Source organism: Misgurnus anguillicaudatus, chromosome 19 (assembly GCF_027580225.2).
Source record: "Misgurnus anguillicaudatus chromosome 19, ASM2758022v2, whole genome shotgun sequence".
Classification (NCBI taxonomy): domain Eukaryota; kingdom Metazoa; phylum Chordata; class Actinopteri; order Cypriniformes; family Cobitidae; genus Misgurnus; species Misgurnus anguillicaudatus.
Genome location: NC_073355.2, coordinates 21,575,720 through 21,596,551, shown reverse-complemented (window position 1 = coordinate 21,596,551; position 20,832 = coordinate 21,575,720). Strand labels below are relative to the sequence as shown.

At 40.9% G+C, this 20,832-nt stretch overlaps 1 protein-coding gene across 9 annotated transcripts in view; it reads right to left on the bottom strand.

Moving 5' to 3' along the window:
• Nucleotides 1–347: 347 nt before the first annotated feature.
• gpatch8 (G patch domain containing 8) overlaps nt 348–20,832 on the bottom strand; it is a 35,179-nt gene continuing 14,694 nt past the window's right edge. For 3 of the 9 annotated variants that reach the window (XM_055191825.2, XM_055191815.2, XM_055191845.2), the window contains 6 exons: nt 15,891–15,963; nt 7,145–7,212; nt 6,973–7,059; nt 6,094–6,237; nt 5,820–5,950; nt 348–5,647 (listed from right to left, as the gene is read on the bottom strand). In XM_055191825.2, the coding sequence (XP_055047800.2) occupies nt 1,726–5,647; nt 5,820–5,950; nt 6,094–6,237; nt 6,973–7,059; nt 7,145–7,212; nt 15,891–15,963 (4,425 nt within the window). In that variant the 3' untranslated portion in view covers nt 348–1,725. Of the gene's footprint in view, nt 5,648–5,819; nt 5,951–6,093; nt 6,238–6,972; nt 7,060–7,144; nt 7,213–9,682; nt 11,141–15,890; nt 19,796–20,832 lie in introns of all 9 variants that reach the window. The other 6 variants (XM_073857124.1, XM_055191871.2, XM_055191862.2 and 3 more) reach the window with 5 other exon arrangements.

Sequence of the window (20,832 nt, the reverse complement as noted above, 5' to 3'; positions counted from 1 at the left end):
AGTGTTGAATCCAATCTGAGGCATCTATTGATGTTTTTTCCAACAGTGCCATCTAGTGTGCTACAGTGAAAAATGCACAGATTTTGTGTCCAGTTTAAATTACTTGTGTATATACCTAGAGCAGGTGTGGGACAGGTTGTGGTGGTTAGACAAAATGAACTATGTCCATAATTAACAGACATAAAAAATAAGTCTTGACTCCATATATGTTTGGAGTGATGCGTTTCTCACACACTTAACACTTTAGCAAAATTTGTACATCACTAAAGACTTTAAACAATTAAAATGTTTTGTATTTGTCTCCTCCTTCCAATATACAAAAACCAAAGAATCACACACACACTCAGTTACAAGTCAAAGGTTTATTTGCTTATGCATCAAGGAGATTTAAAAAGCTAATTTCACTGCTGCCATTTACAGTACAATTCATGTCACCGAAAGTTTAGCCACATTCTCGTTCCCTCTTCTTTCCAAAAACATTCTTGATCTCTGTAGTATCAAGCCCTGATCATGTTTACATATTTTCAGTTTTCAATTTCATTATTCCATTTTAAACGGATGTTACAAACTTTTTAGTTTTACTACAATAACTTTATTTACAGTAAATTTATTTTACAGGAAAAGAAAACTTTTTTTTTCAAAAAAACATACAAACAAAAATAGAAAATAATTTAAAATGAAATAGAAAATAAAATTATTGCAGAATACTACAATCATACAGTTGTTACAAGATGCAAAACAGCATCTCAAATGTACATTTTTTTTTCAGTGCAAGATCTCACAATTTCATTTTACAAAGGATGGGAACTCTCAAAATCCAAAGTGTAACCTGTTATGTAGTTCCAACAGCCTGTGACAATATAAAATCTTTTGACATCAACATAATTGATGTCTGTTCTATTCACATATTTATTGAATTACAACCAACCAGCAAAAATAGACACAGTCAAGTGCTGATTATGGCTTTTAATTGTAATGCTTTTGATCGTGTTTTGTAATACCCTTTGGTAAGAGTAGTATACAACTGTATTTAATAATTGGTAAGAGCTGAAAATTACCAAATATGATGGTAACTTTGTAGTACACCAATCATCAATTCATGACAGCCTGGTTAAGAACCAGGTCTAAGTGTATCTTTGCATATTCATACAATTAGTTAAGTTATAAACTCTGCAACGTAGTACACATAAAAATAAGTCCCCAAAAATGATCCTCAAAGACTGCCATCAAATTCAGATAATAACCATATCCATCTACATTAAAGGCCCTCAACACAGATCTTGATTATGGCTTTAGCCAATGAGCTTCCAGATAATACATCAGACAATGAATAAAAACATATCACAACGAAACAAAAGATACACCAGTGTTTCTGCCCAAGTAAGATTCACATCTTGGCCTTTAAATCAACCCTTTGTGTGTGAATGCGTTACATATTCCTTGAGGAAACATATATGATGTATATTCCTCTACCTGCCAAGCTATATCCTGGTTCAGGACACATGATTTCATCACATGACAATCTCAAGAAAATCTTGGTCTTATTCTGTTCTCCCTTGAAAGTTACCCACCGACAGTCCTGCTAGCTGTCCTCCCCTTAAGGTAGCCAAGTATATAGAGGACAGAGGATGGTGGGTAGCAAGCTCCCCCACAGTAACTTAATTCTTTACGGTTTCACACTGCTGGGCCTGGTCTTCTCTATGAGAGAAGCAAGATGTAATGTTTTCAGGAGCCATGGTTTGGAGGGTGTTGAAGGTCTTGTCCTGAGAAGATGGGGTGAAGAAGGGGATGTAACTGTAGGGCAGCTGCTGCTGCTGCACTTGCTGGCCGAGGTGCAAAGAGGGTATGGTAGAGGGCAGCATGGGGGATGTGGTGTAAAGCAAGAGGAGTGTGATGGAGTGCAGAGGCAGGTATAATATGTATGGGCTGGCCTGAAAGAAAGGCAGTGTGGTGAGCTGGGATCAGGCCTGTGTGTCCTAAAGAGTGACCCAGTGAATGGCCTAAGGAATGGCCCAGTGGTGACAAGGAGATAGGGGTTAAATGATGTTGAGGGATGTGGTGCATCTGGGCTAGTTGGGCATGGGCAGGATGTGGATGATGTTGGGTATGGGGATGGAGTCCCATGGCTGCAGCAGCGTGGTGCTGCAGGATGGCATGTTGTACTGTGGTAATGGATGTAGCAGAAGCTGCAGAAACGTTGGGTTGCTGGATGTGTATAGATTGCAGTGAGGCTGGTGGTGGTGGCGGGGCAGGGGCAAGGTTAGCTGCTGCTGCCAAGTTAGCCGCTGCTGCAGCAGCTGCAGCTGATGGAAAGCTCTTCACCTGTTTTGCCAACAGCTGCTGTTGAATGTGCTGTTGAGCTGCTTGTTGCAACTTGCTGTATTTTTCCATTTCCTCTGGAGTAAAAGTGATTGGTTGACTTTCTAAAGGTGCAAGACCGTCATCTTCAGCTTGCATGCCCATTTCCCCATCCTCCATTGTGGGTGGGGGGTAACCAGGGTAGGTGTGCATAGTAGGCTGTAGACCCATATCTGGGCCCATCATATGACCATCCAACATTGGATTATTGGGGTCTTGCATTTGATCACCTTGATATTGTGACATCATCATTGCTGGATCCTGTTCATATTGTGGTTGAGACTCATGAAGGACCTGAGGGTCTGAGCTTGAATGTCTGCTCTCCTCAGATACTACAGCATTTGGTATTGCTTCCTCCAAATGCTGCTTTTGTTGTTGCTGCTGGACTGGTGGCTGGGGTGGAGGTGGGGGAGGGGGAAACTCACGAATGGGTTCTACCAGGATCACTTCATTGCTGTCTGAATGTTTCCCTAGCTCTGACTTTTCACCCTCAGTTGAACGCATAAGAGAAAGTAATGGTGGTTTCTTTCCTGACTGGAGCTTGCCAAAAAGAGGCAACATATTTTTGTTTCCAAGGGAAGGGGGAAGCTTGGGCCCAAAGTATCCCTGCGGAGGGTCTTTGATTTTGATGCCTAGCTTGGTGCTAGTTCCAGATTCACCCCCTTCTTTTCGAGATTGGATTTTCTCCAGTAGTTGCCGAGCTGTGAATGAATTCCTGTGTTCTGCAGCACCTCCTCCCTCTTTTGAGGCAGTTCCACCGCTACTCCTAGTTGCTTGTGCTGATGAAGAGTTCTTGTTTCGGGACTGTGTGCGGGAAGCTGACCTCGGAGACTGAGAACGGTAAATGCATGACCGGTTGAAATCACGCCTTCGTGTGGAACTGTCAGATCTCCGGCTATGACCATGACGATGTGGAGAACCTTTAGTGGAGCTAGATGAACGACTTGCAGAACTTCGGCTACGACTGTAACTGCTGCGTCTATAGGAGCGAGCACTGCTGCTTCTACTACTGCGACTAGAGCTGCGACTACTACTCCGCTGGTGTCTCCGATGATTATGTTTTCTACGACTGTGAGAGCGTGAGCGAGAACGAGAGTCCTCAGAGGTAGAGGAGGAGTAATGTCGTCTGTGAGACCGCCCACTATCACGCCTCTCGTAGTCTGAGTCAGAAGAGGGTCTTCTTGATCTGTGGCGACGTTCTTCATCACTGTAGTCACTGTAACTGTCTGTGTAACTATGGCTACGACGGCTGTAAGCACTGCTCCCCGCTGAGGAACGCTCAGAGCTACTAGAGTAGGATCGACTGCGTGACTTTTGATCCCTGTGACGCCTATGGTTGCGGTCTCCTCGACGAGAAGATCTACTACGAGAACGCCGTGATCGGCCAGATTCATCACTGTGGTGTCTTCGCTGCTCACGTGGTGGTGTGGAGCGACGCCGGGGTGGTCGGGAACGTTGAGATGATGATCCGCCATCTTCTTCACTGTCACTGCTAGGGGGCCGACCTCCACTTGAGTTCTTTTGGGCTGAGGCAGAGCAGGAAGCAGCATTTGGGTCTGATTTAAGACGTTTAGTACCATTGTGCTCCTCTGCAGAGCTGGTCTTTCCTTTACTAGTTTCCTCAACTCCAGACAGCTGTGACATCTTGTGAGATCGTTTTCTCTTTCCTCCTTCATGGGATGTGGGTACTCCTGATGACTGGGCAGAAGACATCCCATCCTTGTCCTCTTTGTCTTTGTCCTTTTCTTTACTCTCACCTTGCTCTTCGTTCTCCTCAGGATCACATGGTTTATTTTTGCTTTTCTTTTTTTTATGTTTCTTTTTCTTTTTAGTTTTCTCTCCTGGTGCCTCATTTTCTAAACCTCCCTCTGCTGCCACCTTTTCCTTTTCTTTGCATTTGGAGTGCTTTCCAGACTTCTTGTGTTTCTTCTTCTTCTTCTTCTTCTTCTTTGTTCCTCCAGACACATTTTCACTACTTTTTAATTTCTGCTCACTGTTGTCACTCTTAGAACCCTCTTCTTTCAGGGGTATCTGATCTTTTTGATCAGTACTTGGTCCTGCCACTGCTGTTGTAGTGGAAGTCTCTCCACTACTTGCTGGAATACTATCTGTGTTTTCAGATTTAGATGCCTCTCCTCCATCACTGCTAGCTGGCTTGGCTGGTTTGCTGTTTTTGCCTGCCCAGTTTCCTTTCTTTCTTGACAGTTTGAAGTCAAAGTAGAGAGGATTACAACTGTAAGAAAGAGAAGGTTTGGCCTGAGTGAACTCCAGTAATTCGGAAGGCCACTGCAGGGTGGTGCTTTCATCCTTACTAAGCACAGGAAAAAAAGGTCCAGTTGGCACGCGAGGACCTGTTTCTGAAAGCTCAGACATACCTTGCTTGGTATCAACTGTTTGGGCCGAGATATCTAAAACTGCTGTGTCACCTTTATCTGCTGGGGTACTACAAGGTGCTTCCTCTATTTTCTGTGTGGTTGATGTGGGGGGAGGAGTTTTGCTTTTCACTTGTGTAGACTCCTTTTCAGTGTCTTTTTCTGATTCGCAGCTGCTGACTTTAGGCTGTTTTTGCTCTTTATCTTTACCAGGTGCTACCTTTCCATCTTTCTCTCCATCTTCATTCTCTTCCTTGCTGGCACACTGGTCAGAAGCTTTCATAAAAAGCAGGAACTGAAAATGAGGCTTGACCCGACAATGTGAAGGAGGTACATAATGATAATACTGTGGCTCCTGTCCAGCGTAACCTTCCTCTTTTTTCATCATCATCTTCAGCTTGTTCAAAGTGGAAGCCAAGGCTGCTCCATCATCCGGTTGTGACTGTTGTTCCTCACTTCCACTGCCACTCTCTCCTACACCTCCTCCCTCACCTCCTGTTGCACCATGTGGGCTATCAGAATTGGATGACACAGCTCCTTCCTCAGCTCCAGTCTTTTCAGCTCCCTCTTCCTGACCTTCTTCTTCCTCCACTGCCTCCTCACCAGGGTCTGCAAATACAGCAGCAGCTGTCTCAAGTTTGACTGGGGCTTTTTTAGCAAAAGAGAAGGAGACACTGAGTTTGGGAGTCTGTGAGCCTCCAGAGGGCGTTGGAGATGAGCTAGTCTTGTTGAAGCCAAAACTGATGGTAGAGCCGGTTCTTGGGGACCCTTGACCACCAAGACCATAACCTCCTTTATCTTCACAAACTTCATTGTTAGACTCCATTGTCATAGGCACACCATCCATTGAGTCTTCCCCTTTTTCTCCATCTACTGCCACAGTGGTGGGCTTAAACATTGGGCCACTACCAGGGACACTGTAAGAGACACAGGAGAAACAAGAGAATATATTTTACTATTTCACTACCACTATTTTTGTGGACATGAACATATTTAAACTGACAATCAATTTGCATAGTTAGGACCCTGTGGTATGACATGTAACACTGTTTTGAAATCATTAAGAGACAAATATAGAACTTCAATTACTAGTCTTTGTGCTTTCTCTGTTTTGCCAGTTCATGAAGACGACGGAGCATCTTCTCCTGTTTCCTGCCATCCTTTTTAGAACGCGAAGACACGTTCCGAGCAAACTCCCTTTGCTTCAGCTCCTTTAATCTCTGTAGGATGAAATGGAGGGAGAAACAGTAACTTTGCTGAGGGTGGACGAAGGTGTGATTTGCTGGAAATTTTTCAGTTAAAAACTTGATGTAGCATTCAAACGTACATTATTAATTAAAGCCATGCCTATTCACACTTTTACCTGTTTGTGTGCATGGTCATAGGAGTTGATGTGATTGTCAAACTCCTGATGTTTCTGATATTGCTTATCACACAGCTCACAGTAGAAGTTAGCCCTCAGATCCTCCAAAGCCTTGGCTATGGCTTTCTCTTTCTCCGCATAATCCTACAAAATACACGCATACTTCGGAAAGGGCAATATGGTATCTCCAATTTACCTAACCTGCATGTTTTTGGACTGTGGGAGAAAACGGGAGTACCCGAAGTAAACCCTTGCTGACACAGGAAGAACATGCAAACTCCACATAGAAAGGCCTCCCGACCTTAAAGGAATAGTCTATCCTTTTTCCATATCAAACTACGTTATTACCCCAACCAAGAAGAGTTGATACATACCTCTATCATCTTAGTGCGTGCACGTAAGCGCTGTGGCGTGCGGCGACACTTTGATAGCATTTAGCTTAGCCCCATTCATTCAATGGTACCAAACAGAGATAAAGTTGGAAGTGACTAAACACATCAACGTTTTTCCTATTTAAGCCGAGTAGTTATACGAGCAAGTATGGTGGCACAAAATAAAACGTAGCGCTTTTCTAAGCGGATTTAAAAGGGTAACTATATTGTATGGCGGAATAGCACTTTTGGGAGCTAGATAATAGATGTATGTATCAACTCTTCCTAGTTAAGATTACAACACAGCCCGATATGGAAAAAGAATAGACCACTCCTCTAATTACTTACAGAAATTAATAGTATACTATAGGAATACACCACCAGAGTCATATATCTACTTTTTACACCAAACTGTAAGCAAAGCAGAGTTTAAAATAGCATGAGGGTAAATTATAAAAAAGTATTTTCTCATCTATTAATTTAAAAAGGACAGTTTCTGTTATTTTACCTTGTATTTTTGCCGCAGTTCCTCCGTCTCTTCTTTTTCCACCTCCAACACACGGCGCTTCTCTGTGGCATCTTCTGCATAGTCCAGCTGTAAGCGTGCACACGCAGGTTAGAAAGGCAATATCGTATTTACATTCAGCATCAAGTGAAAAACTAAGTACGACACTTCTTACCTCCATCTCCATGCGTCCCATTCCCATGACGTCATATTTGAGGGTGATGGGCACAGGGTCAGTTCGTCCTATGAGGTTGGGGAGAGGCAGAGAAAGAGAGAGATAGGACAGAGGTTAGACTCATGCTCAGACATCAAGACAAACTCGGGGCGGGACAGCCTGCTTAGAGCACAGGGTGCTGGGTTAGAGAGACTGCCTTTAAGTGCAAGAGACCAGAAAGCTACAGTGAACCAAACTCTAGCCATTCTCACAGCTTCATGTGCAGCTCCCCTCTACAAGGTCAATTCAGTTGCTGCGTAACTAAGGCTAGTAGTTTTATCTTGTCTACCGTGTACGTCTGTAGCCAATTTCTTTAACATTTTGAGCAATAAACTACACAGGAACCGCATTGAAAAACTATAAAAACGTCCATAAAAAGAATAACAAACAATGAGAGGAAGGCAGTGTCCCTGAAAATTGAGGATTTGTTTATCTCCCTCTCTTACATTCTTTGACTTTCTGATCCACTTTTATGCATCCATTACATTCTCCCTTCCAAAATCTATTTAAACTCTCTCCAAGCTGCTCATTAACTTATTTCCCCCCCAAGCCCACCTGGTTGCACCTGTCTATTATGATATCTTACAATATTACGTTGTTTTATTTAATCGTCATGGCCTGTCATAATTTTTTAGAGACACAAGCTGTGAAAAGACCTAGATTAGAGGAAAAGTAACATCAGAAAAAAGAACACAAATCAGAATGAAAAAAAAAGAAAAAAGAATAAAAAGGACAATCAAAACTACATTGAAGATTGACACGTAATTGCTTAATTCACTCATAACCAGCCAAACGAAGCATACAGATAGAGAGAGACAAAGATAAAAGAATGGAGAGTATAAAGACACAAGCACTGAGCTACAGCAGCAGAGTGACGTCAAAGGCCAGAGGTTGCCATGGTGACAGTGCAGGGTTTGGGAAAGGATGTACTTACCTGGGAGAGTGTGGGGATGGGGTTGGGAGTGGCAAACATACAAACACATAGACAGGAAAGGTTGTAGGGAGGGTCTCAAATAAAGAAGAAAAGGCACAAGAACAGAAGTCATACTAATTTGCAGCTGCATGGGCTCGCAGTCAATCGGACTCCGATCAATCGTTTGGATTTCAGTTTTTTCTGCCAGTCTTCCTCTTTTTTGTCAATATTTTACGGGTCATTCGCGTTTTAATAAGCAGCGTCAGTTCATACCCTTGGGCTGATGAAATAATACCAAAAGGATAAAGCGAACAAACTTGCGAATAATCGAAATGTATAGCTTAAACAAAGGGCTAGGAATTAGCACATAGTCTCTATTCAAAGCAACTAGAGCAGGGCTAGTCAACTCTGACACTGGAAAGCCACAGTCCCACAGATTTACCTCCAACTTTAATACGCACACCTGCCAGTGATTTTCAAGTGAAATTTTATGGCCGCCCAGGATGATAGTTGACCAACCCTGTACTATAGACACAGGAAGCCATGTTTTATGTATCGGCAAAAGATATTTACCACTCTATTCATGATAAAGCATGAAAACACAAAAGTTCAGCGTGGTTTGCAAAAACGTTTTATTGTTGTAAACGCATGTTTAATGTGACAATTGCAAATGACAATTTCCAAACAAAATAAAAAGTGAAACATAAACAAGTGTTGTTGACTCGTTACTTTACTCACCCTGCTAGCCTACCAATGTTTCAGTCATTTTAAAATTGAAATTTATGAATGCAGTCATATTTTTGAGTCAGCATAGACGAGTCATTAATTCCTAGCCCTTGTGCAGACACACATTATGATTTCGTAAACCTCAGGAAGTCTAATGTGCGACAGAGACTGGAGCTTCAGCCCAGTGGTATAATTGTTCTTGTAATGAAGTGATAAAGGAGCGTGTATGGACCTGATAGGATTCAAGCCCCCACCATACCTTAAAATAATATATGCATATATTATGAAGCTTGTCATTAAACAGATTATTGACTAAACATTTAGGTATCCAGGAAAATTACGGTTTGGGTAACACTACCATTTGAAATGTAAATTCAATGTGAAAGTCAAATTTCTTGTCATAATTTTGAATTTATGCAAAGGATGGGGGGAATCCCAAAAACAAGCCCAAAGTCAACTACATCAAAACTTTCCATTCCCAACAATCATGGTATTTGGGAACAAAGTCAAGGCTAGCATTACGCATTCCAGTAAATAAACACAACAAGGACTTGACGAAAAGGTGCAATGCAACAAAAAAGGGAAGTAAATCTTAATATCCCCCCAAAAAACTGAAAACAAACAGAATGAGAGTGTTCTAGAAAAGTGCACATTGAACACTAAGAGACGGGCAGCAGAATGAAGACTAATACAAAGAGAGATAAGAGACAGTATAAGCCTAATAAACACTGGTGCTCTGATGATGAGAGTCATATCAAAACAAGAAATGGGGAAGTAAAATAAAAATAAATAAAAATGAAAGCATAAATCAAATAAATAAATAAATAACCAATTCAATCAGGGGTAAAAATAACATTTACCACTAAGTTTACCATCAGCACAACATGGCCAGGATCATAATGCTGCAAAAAAGAAACACCAATTGGTTAAGCAGGAAGATTGAGGCACAAAGAGAGCGTTCAGGGGTAAGGGGTAAAGGGTTAGGGGTTGGGTTTAGGGGCAGGGGCTTTGGTGTACCCCCTACCCTCGGGCCTGAGTGATTACAGGGTTACCCTCTCACCATCCCTGACATTCCTGCTCTCCTCTTTACAGTCTATCATTATTTTAAATAAAAACGATACTATAATTGCAAAGGAAGGAGGACTCTGTGACTTGCTGTGGACTTCCATCTAAAACTGGAATTTTTCTCAAAATCTCCCTGCTTACCTTCCCCTAATGGCCCTGAAGCCATCCACCCTCTCGTTTCCCCTCTCTTGGTTGATTGTCTTTTAACATTGATATACCAACCATGACACACTTCAAAGAACTAGGCACCCTGTTCCCCATTTCACCCTTCCTATAATCCCCAAATGGATCCATGTCTCTGTGCATGTGGTTCTGAGACAGAGGCCACTGTATGCAAACTTCTTCACGCACCTGTACGAGCTATGAGAAGCATACGTTATGAGGGAGCTTTTAGCAACACATTGTGATTGGCCAGAAATCTGGCTTCTCTCCGTCTTACTTAAATGACTAGTACAATTTCATCTCATGATTAATCTAGAATCAAATACTAGGAAATATCGTGTGTTGCTTAAAACTCAGGATCACAAGACTGGATCTCTACAGCCAGCATGCTCTGCAGGAGAGAGGGAAGGAGATGGGTCAGGTCAGGCGACGCTTTCACGTGTAAGCTTATAAGAGAAGTGGGATGCAGGCGGGATGGTGGGAAGACTTCCCTGCAAGCTAAAACACCTGAGCCCCCACCCCTTGATATGGTGACACACACACGCACTCACAACACATACAGTTTCCACTCCCACCACACGTGTACATTCACTTCACAAAAGTGGACGCAGGCAGATAGACCGATCAGAGGCGAAAGGAGGGGAAGAATGGGCGAGGGATTAAGGCTCATTCTGCAAGCCATTCAGAGGAATCATGGGAAAGAGGCAGAATCAAGTTCACAGCCAATCAGAGGGCCCCATCTCATGTTCTCAGCCAATCAAAACACCCCCATCGCAGCCAAACATATTAAATAATATAAAACACTAGTCTAGCACTAATTCTGAACAAGGACTTTCAATATATTAAATTTTGCACGTAAAATGCTGACTGATTCCAGTTTGGTATGAGTTTTAAATCGTAGCGCTGAAATTTTGAGCAGAGAGCGTTTAGTGATTGTAAGCACATAGAAAAGAGCTAAGAGAAGCCATTAGGCTACAATGTAAAATGGGTATTAAGTTATTTTGTATTATTTGAAGAAACACATCCACACACACGCACTTATTCAAACATACACACATACACACATTGGGGGTAGGTCCTACAAACCTTACCTAAAAAAAACAAAGAGTACAAAAAGAAAGAAGAGTAAAAAAACAGAGTCAATACAATGGAAACTCAAAGCATTGGGGAGACATTTCAGTAAATTCACACTCAGTACCAAGGCTCTGTCCAAAAGATAGAGAGAAAAGGAAAAGGGTAACACCAAGGCATGAGCACCAGAATGGGTGAACAGACGTGTTTGTGGGTGTATGCAGCCAAGTTCTGAACCATTAGTGTTTTCAAGTCAAAGTCTTCAAAAGGCAACTACAAAAACACATTCACATTCGCTACACGCACACACACACACAGGTCATTTTCTTCAAAAAAAAGGCTCTTAGTTTTTCCTCCAAAACTATTTGAGTGTGATTTGCTTTTCACAAGCCCTCTCTCACTTTGCCCTGCACTCGTACGTATCTCTCCTCAAACATGGAAATAAACTTCTTCCTTAAGCTTGCTGCAAGTCTTAAGGTTTTATCTTTATCTGGAATCTCTCTTGTGCTGCAAACAAACTTCAGACTCACCCAGTCTGGTCTGTGTTTTAAGAACAAACATTATGATGACAGGATGACAACAACCATGAAAGGCAACAACTGTGAGCGTTGTCAGTGTTGGTGTTTGAAACTTGCCAAGCAGCAAAACATATGGGAATGTCAGTGTGGAAACATTCCTAATCTTTCACGCACTTGACTTGGCGAGGATGACAACCTTTAGCTATGGCTACTTCCTCTGACTTTTCTGCAATCTGGGTTGCAGGAAAGCAGCCAACTGAGACTTTGTTGCTAAGGCAAAGCCTAAAAAGAAAGCTGCTGCAGCATTTTGCAGTGATTAAAAACTCTCCAAAGAAGGGGCTGAGCAATGTATTTAATGCATGTCTATTCAATAGAATGATAGCAATATCAAATTCAGCAACATTGTAAATTTGACACATTTTAATACCAGCTATTTATGTCACAATCAGTGAGTTTGAGTATTATGGTGGATATTTATTAATAGTTTGTTATTTATTGAACATCTGAGGATCGTGAACTAGTTTGTCATATTGCTCAAAATAGTTAAAACCCTGGCAGAAAATCATCAATAATGAGCTCTGATTATTTTCAAATTGACTGACTTTCTATAATTTGATTTCGCCATTTTGAGTACCGAAATCGGCAAGATCCATATGTCAGTCTGTGTTTCTGTACTTTGTTTTACATCAAATATTCAATCAACAATCATAAACTTTGCATTATTTGAAAGCTAAAACACTCAAGATTCATGTTCTGAGCTTGTTTTTGTCATCAATACACTGGAGTGAAAAGGATTAAATGAAGTGCAGACGGACCGCATATTAATATGAATGTCGGTACTCGCGCATCTTGCCATAGGGTTCTGATCATTTCTGACAAATCCAAAAAACTTCAGCATACATTGCAACGTAAGGGTCCACTCTTTAAAATGCATCCCACATTTTAATCCAACAACGAAAAATAGGGAAAAATTACATGCGCACTTATGGTTAGTATGATCGGTCATGTTTATTTTCTATCAAATATCGATTCTTATCACTGAAAATGCATCTCTTCCTGCTTCGCTAGACTGTTCCAATGAATATTCCGCCTTATTTTTCTGTTTTGTCCAATCAGATAAGGTTTGAGAACTTAACATGTCCTGGATGCGCACATTGGGTAAGCGAGGTGTCATTTTGCATACCTTCGCTTTTGACTGGATGAAGGCAGCCATTGCCTAACCAGCAAAGTTTTGATTCATGGGGCACAAATCTGCGCTTACACATGGAGATACATGCGTGCGCACCCGAATGTTTTGTTTTGGTAGCATAGTGGGCCGGGTAACCTCTCACAGAGCCGCTGAGAAACCTCTCTAGAGGTTATATATAATCTCCATTGTGGATCATCGCCTGCAGATGACTTTTTGTGTTGAGAGCGTTTTGAAGAAAGTGATAAGGAGCACGATCGAGGTGCAAAAATACCAGACTATATAAAAATGAAAACTTGTCGCTGTGACGATTGTGTCCAGCTGTGACTAGGAAGATGCTCAAATCCCTGTCGCGCCACACAGCCACACAATAAGTTTTATTTTTGCAAATTCAGAGCAAATGCTAATACAACTGAACATTATGAAAATTATTGAGATATTTTTTACATTCAGTACAATCAAATAAAAACAGAAAGAGCTCAAGTTCTTAAGTCTGCTCATACCTTCTATTCCTTGTGCTTTCATTTGTACTGTGGCTGATATTGGATAGTGAGGGAAGTGGATGCTGGGAGTAATGAAAAATGATATGGTGCAAATCCCACTTAAAATCTAAAACCTACACAATGCTGACCGCAGCACTTGTTATAAGAGCGCTCATAAAAGCTGTAGTCCACAGTGTATATAACAGGTGTGTGTATGCACGTTCAAAACGTTACCAAGAAAAGCAGTCTGTAGAGAGTCTCACACTGCTGGTCAGAATAACCTTTTAAAAATAAACTCTTAAATATTGAAATAAGGCCAGAGACACCAAATGAATTCATCTCATTGATTTTTGTCAGACCAACTACTTTGAATCAAAAAATGCTAAATGTTCAGGCAGGTTTGTAAAGGTTAATTTACCAAGCCAGTATATGTTAGAAGGGAAGTTGGGTTTATCTCCTTTCACCTTGAAAACCGCTCGTACTGATTTCCATACGGGCAGATCAATTTACTAAAACATGAGGGTGTTTTAGGTTTCTTTGCAAACAAACAAAACCTCACACGCTCCTATATTTTGGTGATAAACGAAAGTGTATCGAAATATCTAGAACTTCTGTTTTAAGACTTCAGCTGTATGCCAGTTGAAATTAAACCAATGCTTTCAAACAATAAAAATTGCAAAGCACAACGATTTAACACTTGATATTATGTTGCACCAAGTAGCAGGGAATGATGCATGCAAGTATTCCTCATTGTAAGCCCAATTCTTTTCCCTTTTAAAGCCTTTCCTCTAAAGTTCACATGTACCTTGTGCAGAAAGCCCATCCTAATTCTCTGTACATTTATACTGATCTGTTTGTGCAAGAGGAGACAAATCAATCATCTGCTCATTCAAGCAACCACTGAACTTAAGACAACATGGCTGTATCAAAGCAGATCACTTATATTCTGTACTAGACCACATGCGCAGGTAAGAGGGAACACAGGGAATGGATAAGGGAATAGAGTTGGGTGTCACTTCTCTTTGACTACGAGAGTCCAAAGGTTTGTATGTTCATATCAGTTTAATTTTATTATGATTATATTTATATTGCATATTGTTTAAATACTTAAAACAAAATAAAATTACTACAATTATTTAGTTTTTATCCCACCTTTGTTATTGGTCATTTTAGAGTTATTTAAATGTACATCACATGTTTGTGACTTTAACGTGCAATGTGTAACTTTTAGAAGGATCTTTTGACAGAAATGCAATATAATATACATAACTATATTATCAGTGGTGAATAAATACCTTAAATAAAGAACTTATTGTTTTATTACCTTAGAACAGGAATGTCCAAACTCAGTCCTGGAGGGCCGATGTCCCGCAGAGTTTAACTGAAACTTCCCTTAAAACACCTGTCTGAAAGTTTAATCTACCTAGGCCCTGTCCCAAATGGCACACTCCGGACTTGTGGACCTCCTGCATCATGTAGTGCAGACCTTAGGGACCCTTGACGTGAGTCCAAGAGGGCACACCGGAGTCGTATTTTGGGACAGACTTGAGCGTCATGCCGGAAATAGGAAGAGAAGTTGCCCATCAGTGTGAACTCCTCCCTTCTTTCGCCTGATTGGTCTGATTGCTCTTTTGCAAGGACTTCTGGGTTGGTAAAGTGCGCGGAGCCTGCTGCAGTGTGGGCTTTGCTGAAGATCACATCAAGGGTGCAAAGGGGGCGCTGATGAGCACACTTCAGAGTGTAAAAATGACAGATGGGACACCCTACGGACTTGTAGACTAAGCGAGCACGCGCAATTTAAGGCCACCGAAAGTCCACATGAAGTGCGCCATTTGGGACAGGGCCCTAGGAAGACCTTGATTAGCTGGATCAGGTGTGTTCGATTAGGGTTGGAGCAAAACTCTGCAGAGACAACGGCCCTACAGGAGCAGGATTAGACACCCCTGCCTTAAAATGACCCGTTTTTACCTACATAATCCGCGGGTCTCCTTACATGGAAGTCGCCGTTATGTTTCTACAGTAGCTCTAAATGGACAAACTCCTCTACTTTGTGTTTCATCCCTACGTTGTCTTATACAACAACATGTTTGTCCTGTCGCAGCTACCATAGCTTTATTTTGGGTTTAAGGATGGTTGCAATTCTCAATCTCACCAACAGATGCTGCTAAAAACCCACATTATACCTGTAAGTTTTCTTTTATGTTTTTTTAAATCACATTTTCATAATATTTTATATATAATATATCATATTGCCATCATCTACCCTACATAGGGTCCATACAAGCTTGCACACAATTCATTCATCTATCTGATGCCACCTCATTCCCTCCTACCAACTGCTTTCTCTATCTATCTCATCCCATCTTCTGGCATGCACATCATCAGCACCACACTCATTCCTCACAAACGTTTCACCCGTCAGTACAAATGAGAAATACAAATAAGTGTGCTGTATTAGAATAGAGAGAGAGAGATCAGATTTACAGCCGATCAAAACAAAGGGCTTTGATGCTGTTGGGTGGAAATCAAGATAGACAGACAGAGTAGGAGAGACTGTGCTTAAAAGAGAAAGATGCTTGCTTACCCTGCATGGTTTTTCCCAGGCCTTGACCCAACTTCCAGCCATGTTTCTGAAGAAGCCGGTGCCCAATGTTATCCTGATGTGAGGAAGAGAGGAAAGAAAAGACCACAATAATCCAATAATAAGAAGCGCTTCATACACATTTACACATACAGTGTCACAAGCACACATGGTAGCCAAATAATTGCTGAAACTTTCTTCACTGTCATCAACATAAAGCATCATGTGCTACACCTTTAAACTCCTTGTGGAAGTAGAGGAAAAGAAAGAAAGAGGATAGATAGAACAAGAAGAGGAAAAGAAAGTCACTTGGTTCTGTAATAAGGCACATCTCTGAAGCCCTTACAATCTGGAGGGATGCGTTTAAGGGGACACTAATTTATGGGGCATTCCTCTAGTAGAGGTAACAGCTAAAAGAAAATGGATGTAAATGCTACCAACCTCTGAGTCAACTAATTCACTTTCAGTCTTAGAAAAGGTAGGGAGGAATGTGCGGTTATATACGTATTATGACACAGAAATACATATATAAACCGCTTCTGGGAGAGAGATTAATAAACAACTAAGAGTAAACGAGAGGGAAGCACAGACATAAAGAGCTTGCATACACAAAAACCAAAAACTTTCACAAGCTTTTCGTGAGTTCATCACCATGAAAGAGCCACAACAAAAACAAACAGTATGTAGCTGTAACGAGAGAAGAGATCGAGGGGCGAAACAGTATGAGGAAGATCAATAGACTCATGGAGAGACAAAAAGAAAAGTGGAGAGAAGGAGGCCTCGGGTTACCATTGAGAGGCTTGATTCGCGTGTGTGCACATATTTCATTCAGACTAATCTGATGCTTTAAAAAATACTGAAACGAAAATGAGATGCAAGAATATGAAAATATTCAAGCTTCAAGTAAAAAAAAGTAATATTACATAAAACAAAAGATCTGATCCAAGCATTAATAATAAAATTATGGATAACAAATAAATGCATTGGAAAACATTTGTTGTGTATCTAACACACGCACACCACAAATAAAAAGGCAATTATGATGAGAATTTTTTTTATGTAAAAACTCAAAACCATTAACCAGCATGCAACTTTTTGTTAAACCACTTTAACAAAAAGAACCGGCGGTGTTAGTTGTGACAATAAGCATATACAGAAAGGGGGAAGGCAGCAAAGAGCTAAGGATGTTGTTAGAGATGAGGCTGAGCATACGGCAGTGATGCACAAGGTCATCTAACAGATGTCACGATCTACAGCGGTGGGTGAGATAAAGATGAAGCAGGCAGAGCCATGATTGATGTGAGGCAAGAAGTGGAGCAAGAACTAGGTTAAAGCATTATGGGTAGGAAGGGAGTGGACATCCCCACAAGACACACCCACTTTCCATCAGTACTGCCATTTATTTGCCACGCCCTTCGACTGTTGGATGCTGAACGCTAAACTGACAGCCCTAAACAAAGTAATCAGTCTTAGGATCTTTTATCTGTTTATTTAAAAATGAGGCTTGGTTTTAAATTAGGTAATCGCATTTCTTTCATCTCCTTTCTTTGTGTGATTGCTACAGAGCTTTGATAATATTTTCCATTTATTTAATGGGGTGATTGCGAAGAGGCCTCTTGAGATATCAGGCTTGTTAACTCACTAAAGAGTTTGGTTAAGATTAAAATTAAATGAGAATTTTTTATAAGAATTAAAAATAAGGCCTCTCTCGGTTGCAGAAATAATAGAGGAGCTCAGATTTAAAAGTCGCTAAACGTCACCTCTTTCACAAATGAGATGGACAGCTCTTCTCACGTATACTACGTTCATCAAATACCTTTGCTTCAAACCAAAAAACTCACATTCAAATATGTGTCCCTTTTGGAGCTTTTCCATTGCATATGACCCCACGGTTTGGTTTAGTTTAAGTCGGGTCAGCCCACTTTTGGGAGCTTTTCCACTGGGTGCAGTACGTAGTACCAGATACTTTTTTTCGTACCTCGGTTGGGCTTCCAAGCGACCCGAGCTAATACCAAACGTGACTCGAAAACAATGTAGATCACTGATTGGTCTGAGAGAATCGTCACTACCAGCGTCATCGCTATAATGTAAAAGATTAGCTTTAGCTTACTGCTAGCTTGCGCCGTCTCGAGCAAACATGTTGTCTAAGTTTCCAAACACCCTTTTAGCAATGAAAAACATCCACAGGTTGAGAATCCGGGACACCATAACAGTTTTTTTCCAGACTTGCAGTTTGTGCCAGAACATTCGCGACGTGCACGTCCGCATTATATGCTTAAATGCAACTTTAACGAGGCTCAGCGGAGCGCCGTCGACTAACGCCACGGGTGTTTGAACAGAAACTGGCATGTGATACAGAGGCAGTTATAAACACTATGTGCAAACATCTATTTGTGGTGGCCAATTTTAATTTTGTGGTGGACTCAGAAATAAATAAATGTATGGGAATGTACAACAACGCTCTCACTTGTATGATGTCACAGCAGTAGGCAAGGCAGCGCAAATATAACGACACGCCTATAATCCCTCCCACTACAAAGTGATACTAAACTCAAAAGCTAACCACGGCGTGAGCTGACCCAACCCAAACTCAACCAAACCGCGGGGTACTATGGAATGGAAAAGCATCATTTGTGAGTACTTGGACCTGAATACAACCCGAATGTGTCAGTGATATGGATCACTGAACGGGTGATTCAGTTTCTTCATTGTTACATTCTGATTTGATCAGTTTCTAGTTGCATCTTTAGTGATTTTGCATTTGTTTAATACTTTCTTTGTATTAGGTTTTTGAACAAAAACGAGCTTGCACTTTTGTTTTGGAGCTAAAGATAAATACATTTCTTAAATACCAATAAAATGACTGTAGTGGCATTTGTGAAAATAAGGCATTTCAATTACTGACTATAACCTTTGCATTGCCATTAAAGTGAGGCTGATAAAAATGCTCATTTGCAAGAAAACCCGTCAGATGCACTTAGATGGTTTTAGATCTGAACTCCTCAATTGTAGGACAGAATTATACATCTAGTATTACGCTTTAAAAAAAATAATAATTTAAGTTTATTCCACTGTGTGTGCGTTGACAGTGACAGAATACGGAAATGTTTTCTCCAGATGGCTTGTGCATGGAAAGCTTCTCTAATGTTCATCTTGTGAAATATCTACTTGGGTCCCTGGAGGCCCAAATGCTTGTGTGTGTGTGTTTTGTTCAAATGACTGGTAGCCTGTGCATTTCCTTTTCTCTTTAGATTTAGCAAAGGGGAATACAGAAAGCATATCAAAGCCAGAATGTAGTCAATTCCCCAAATGAAAATCATCCCCAAACATTTAAAGAATGCTGGTATAATAAGTTGGGACAGCTATTTGTATAAAAATGTAAATAAAGACAGCAGAAAGTCCCATGATCTTTAGTTTATCAGCAGTGCAGATGTGCCTGCAGTAAGCCCAGCCCAAATGGCCTGCAATGCAGTGACTCTGCAGCATCCTCTGCTAACAACACACAGCATTTCATCATTCTGAGGGCTGGTGAAGCATCTAAACAGCACTTTGAGCTGACCTCACATTGCTTTTTCTTGCTGAGTGAAGCACTTTACATTGTTTTTGTAAACGCCTCGCTCCTTAAGAGACCATTAGTGCAGGAAAACCGAACTCGAGGAAGAGAGACGTCTTTGTTTAGCCAAATTTCTCATATGTGCCAAACAGAATCAGCTGAATGTGTACTGGAGCCAGCGTTGTGAATGGCGTGTCGGGCAGACGTAGAAAGCAGGTGGGTTTTGTAGTGAAAAAACGGGTGAATGCACTAAAATAAAACAGACAGATGAAGAGCAACAACGCCGAAGAATCCAACAGCAGTGCAAGTGGAGTGAAAACATGTCCATACGAACCTGGCTTTTTTAAACCCTGGGCTGTCAAAAGAACAGTCAAACGTCACAAAAACTGAAGAAACTGGCCAATCTCTATAGCTTTCTACTGGTCACACTATCTCTTTGATCCACTACATTACAACAGTGAATTCACACATCCACTAACGGGCAGTTAATTCATGTAAATGATTAAAAAATGAATAAAATAGGTATGTTATATTGTCCAAACAAGTACACTCCCACAACAAAAAAGTAAAAGAGAGGGAAGAGTTATGTTCTTACCATGATAAGAACATGAAAGGGAGGGTGGGATTAAATGAAAAGAAGAAGAGAGATGTGCAGGGCAGCGTGTGCCATTTCTGGATACCAGTGTGGTTTTGAATGTTTTGTGGGGGGTTGTCAGACAAACTTTATTAAGACTGGTCATGACAGCCTTATAAGCTGGGAATGTACAGTTGACGCAGAATTTGACAAAGGATTACATTACATAAATGTTGCATTCATACATCATGCATACCTGGGTGGTTCCAGGTGCACAGCATCCAAGTCGGATAGTCAATATAATAGAAAACATTTTTGTATGGTTAAAGATTTGTGCTTTCACTTGGGGGCTGTTTATACCTGGTATAAGATGCGTTTTGGTCAATTGGTTTACAAGTGAACAAGAGAAACAAATTCACATTTACACCTGGTATTTTAAATCGGTCTCTTTTGTCCTGTTTTAACACAATTTTAGGTCAGAGACCGCTGCTTGTGTTGTAATAAAACATGCTACACAGTGTTTTGTATGTGTGTATGTAAGAACTTTCTTTGATATTTCAGAGCGATTGATAAAATAAGCTTACGCAACTTTCACAAGCTTGCAAAATGAAACAATTGAAAGAGGTGGAGCTTCAATTTTATTAATGAAAGCCTTAAGATCGCGCTGAACACCGTGGGTTCACGCTAGAAGTCATGTCCAATGGAAAAACATTGTGTTCAGTACATGACATTAGATCAATAAGTGGAGAATAGGTGGTCTTTTGTACACAATAAAAAAGCAATCCACAAAAAAAGGACTACAAAAGCAATCCGGTCGA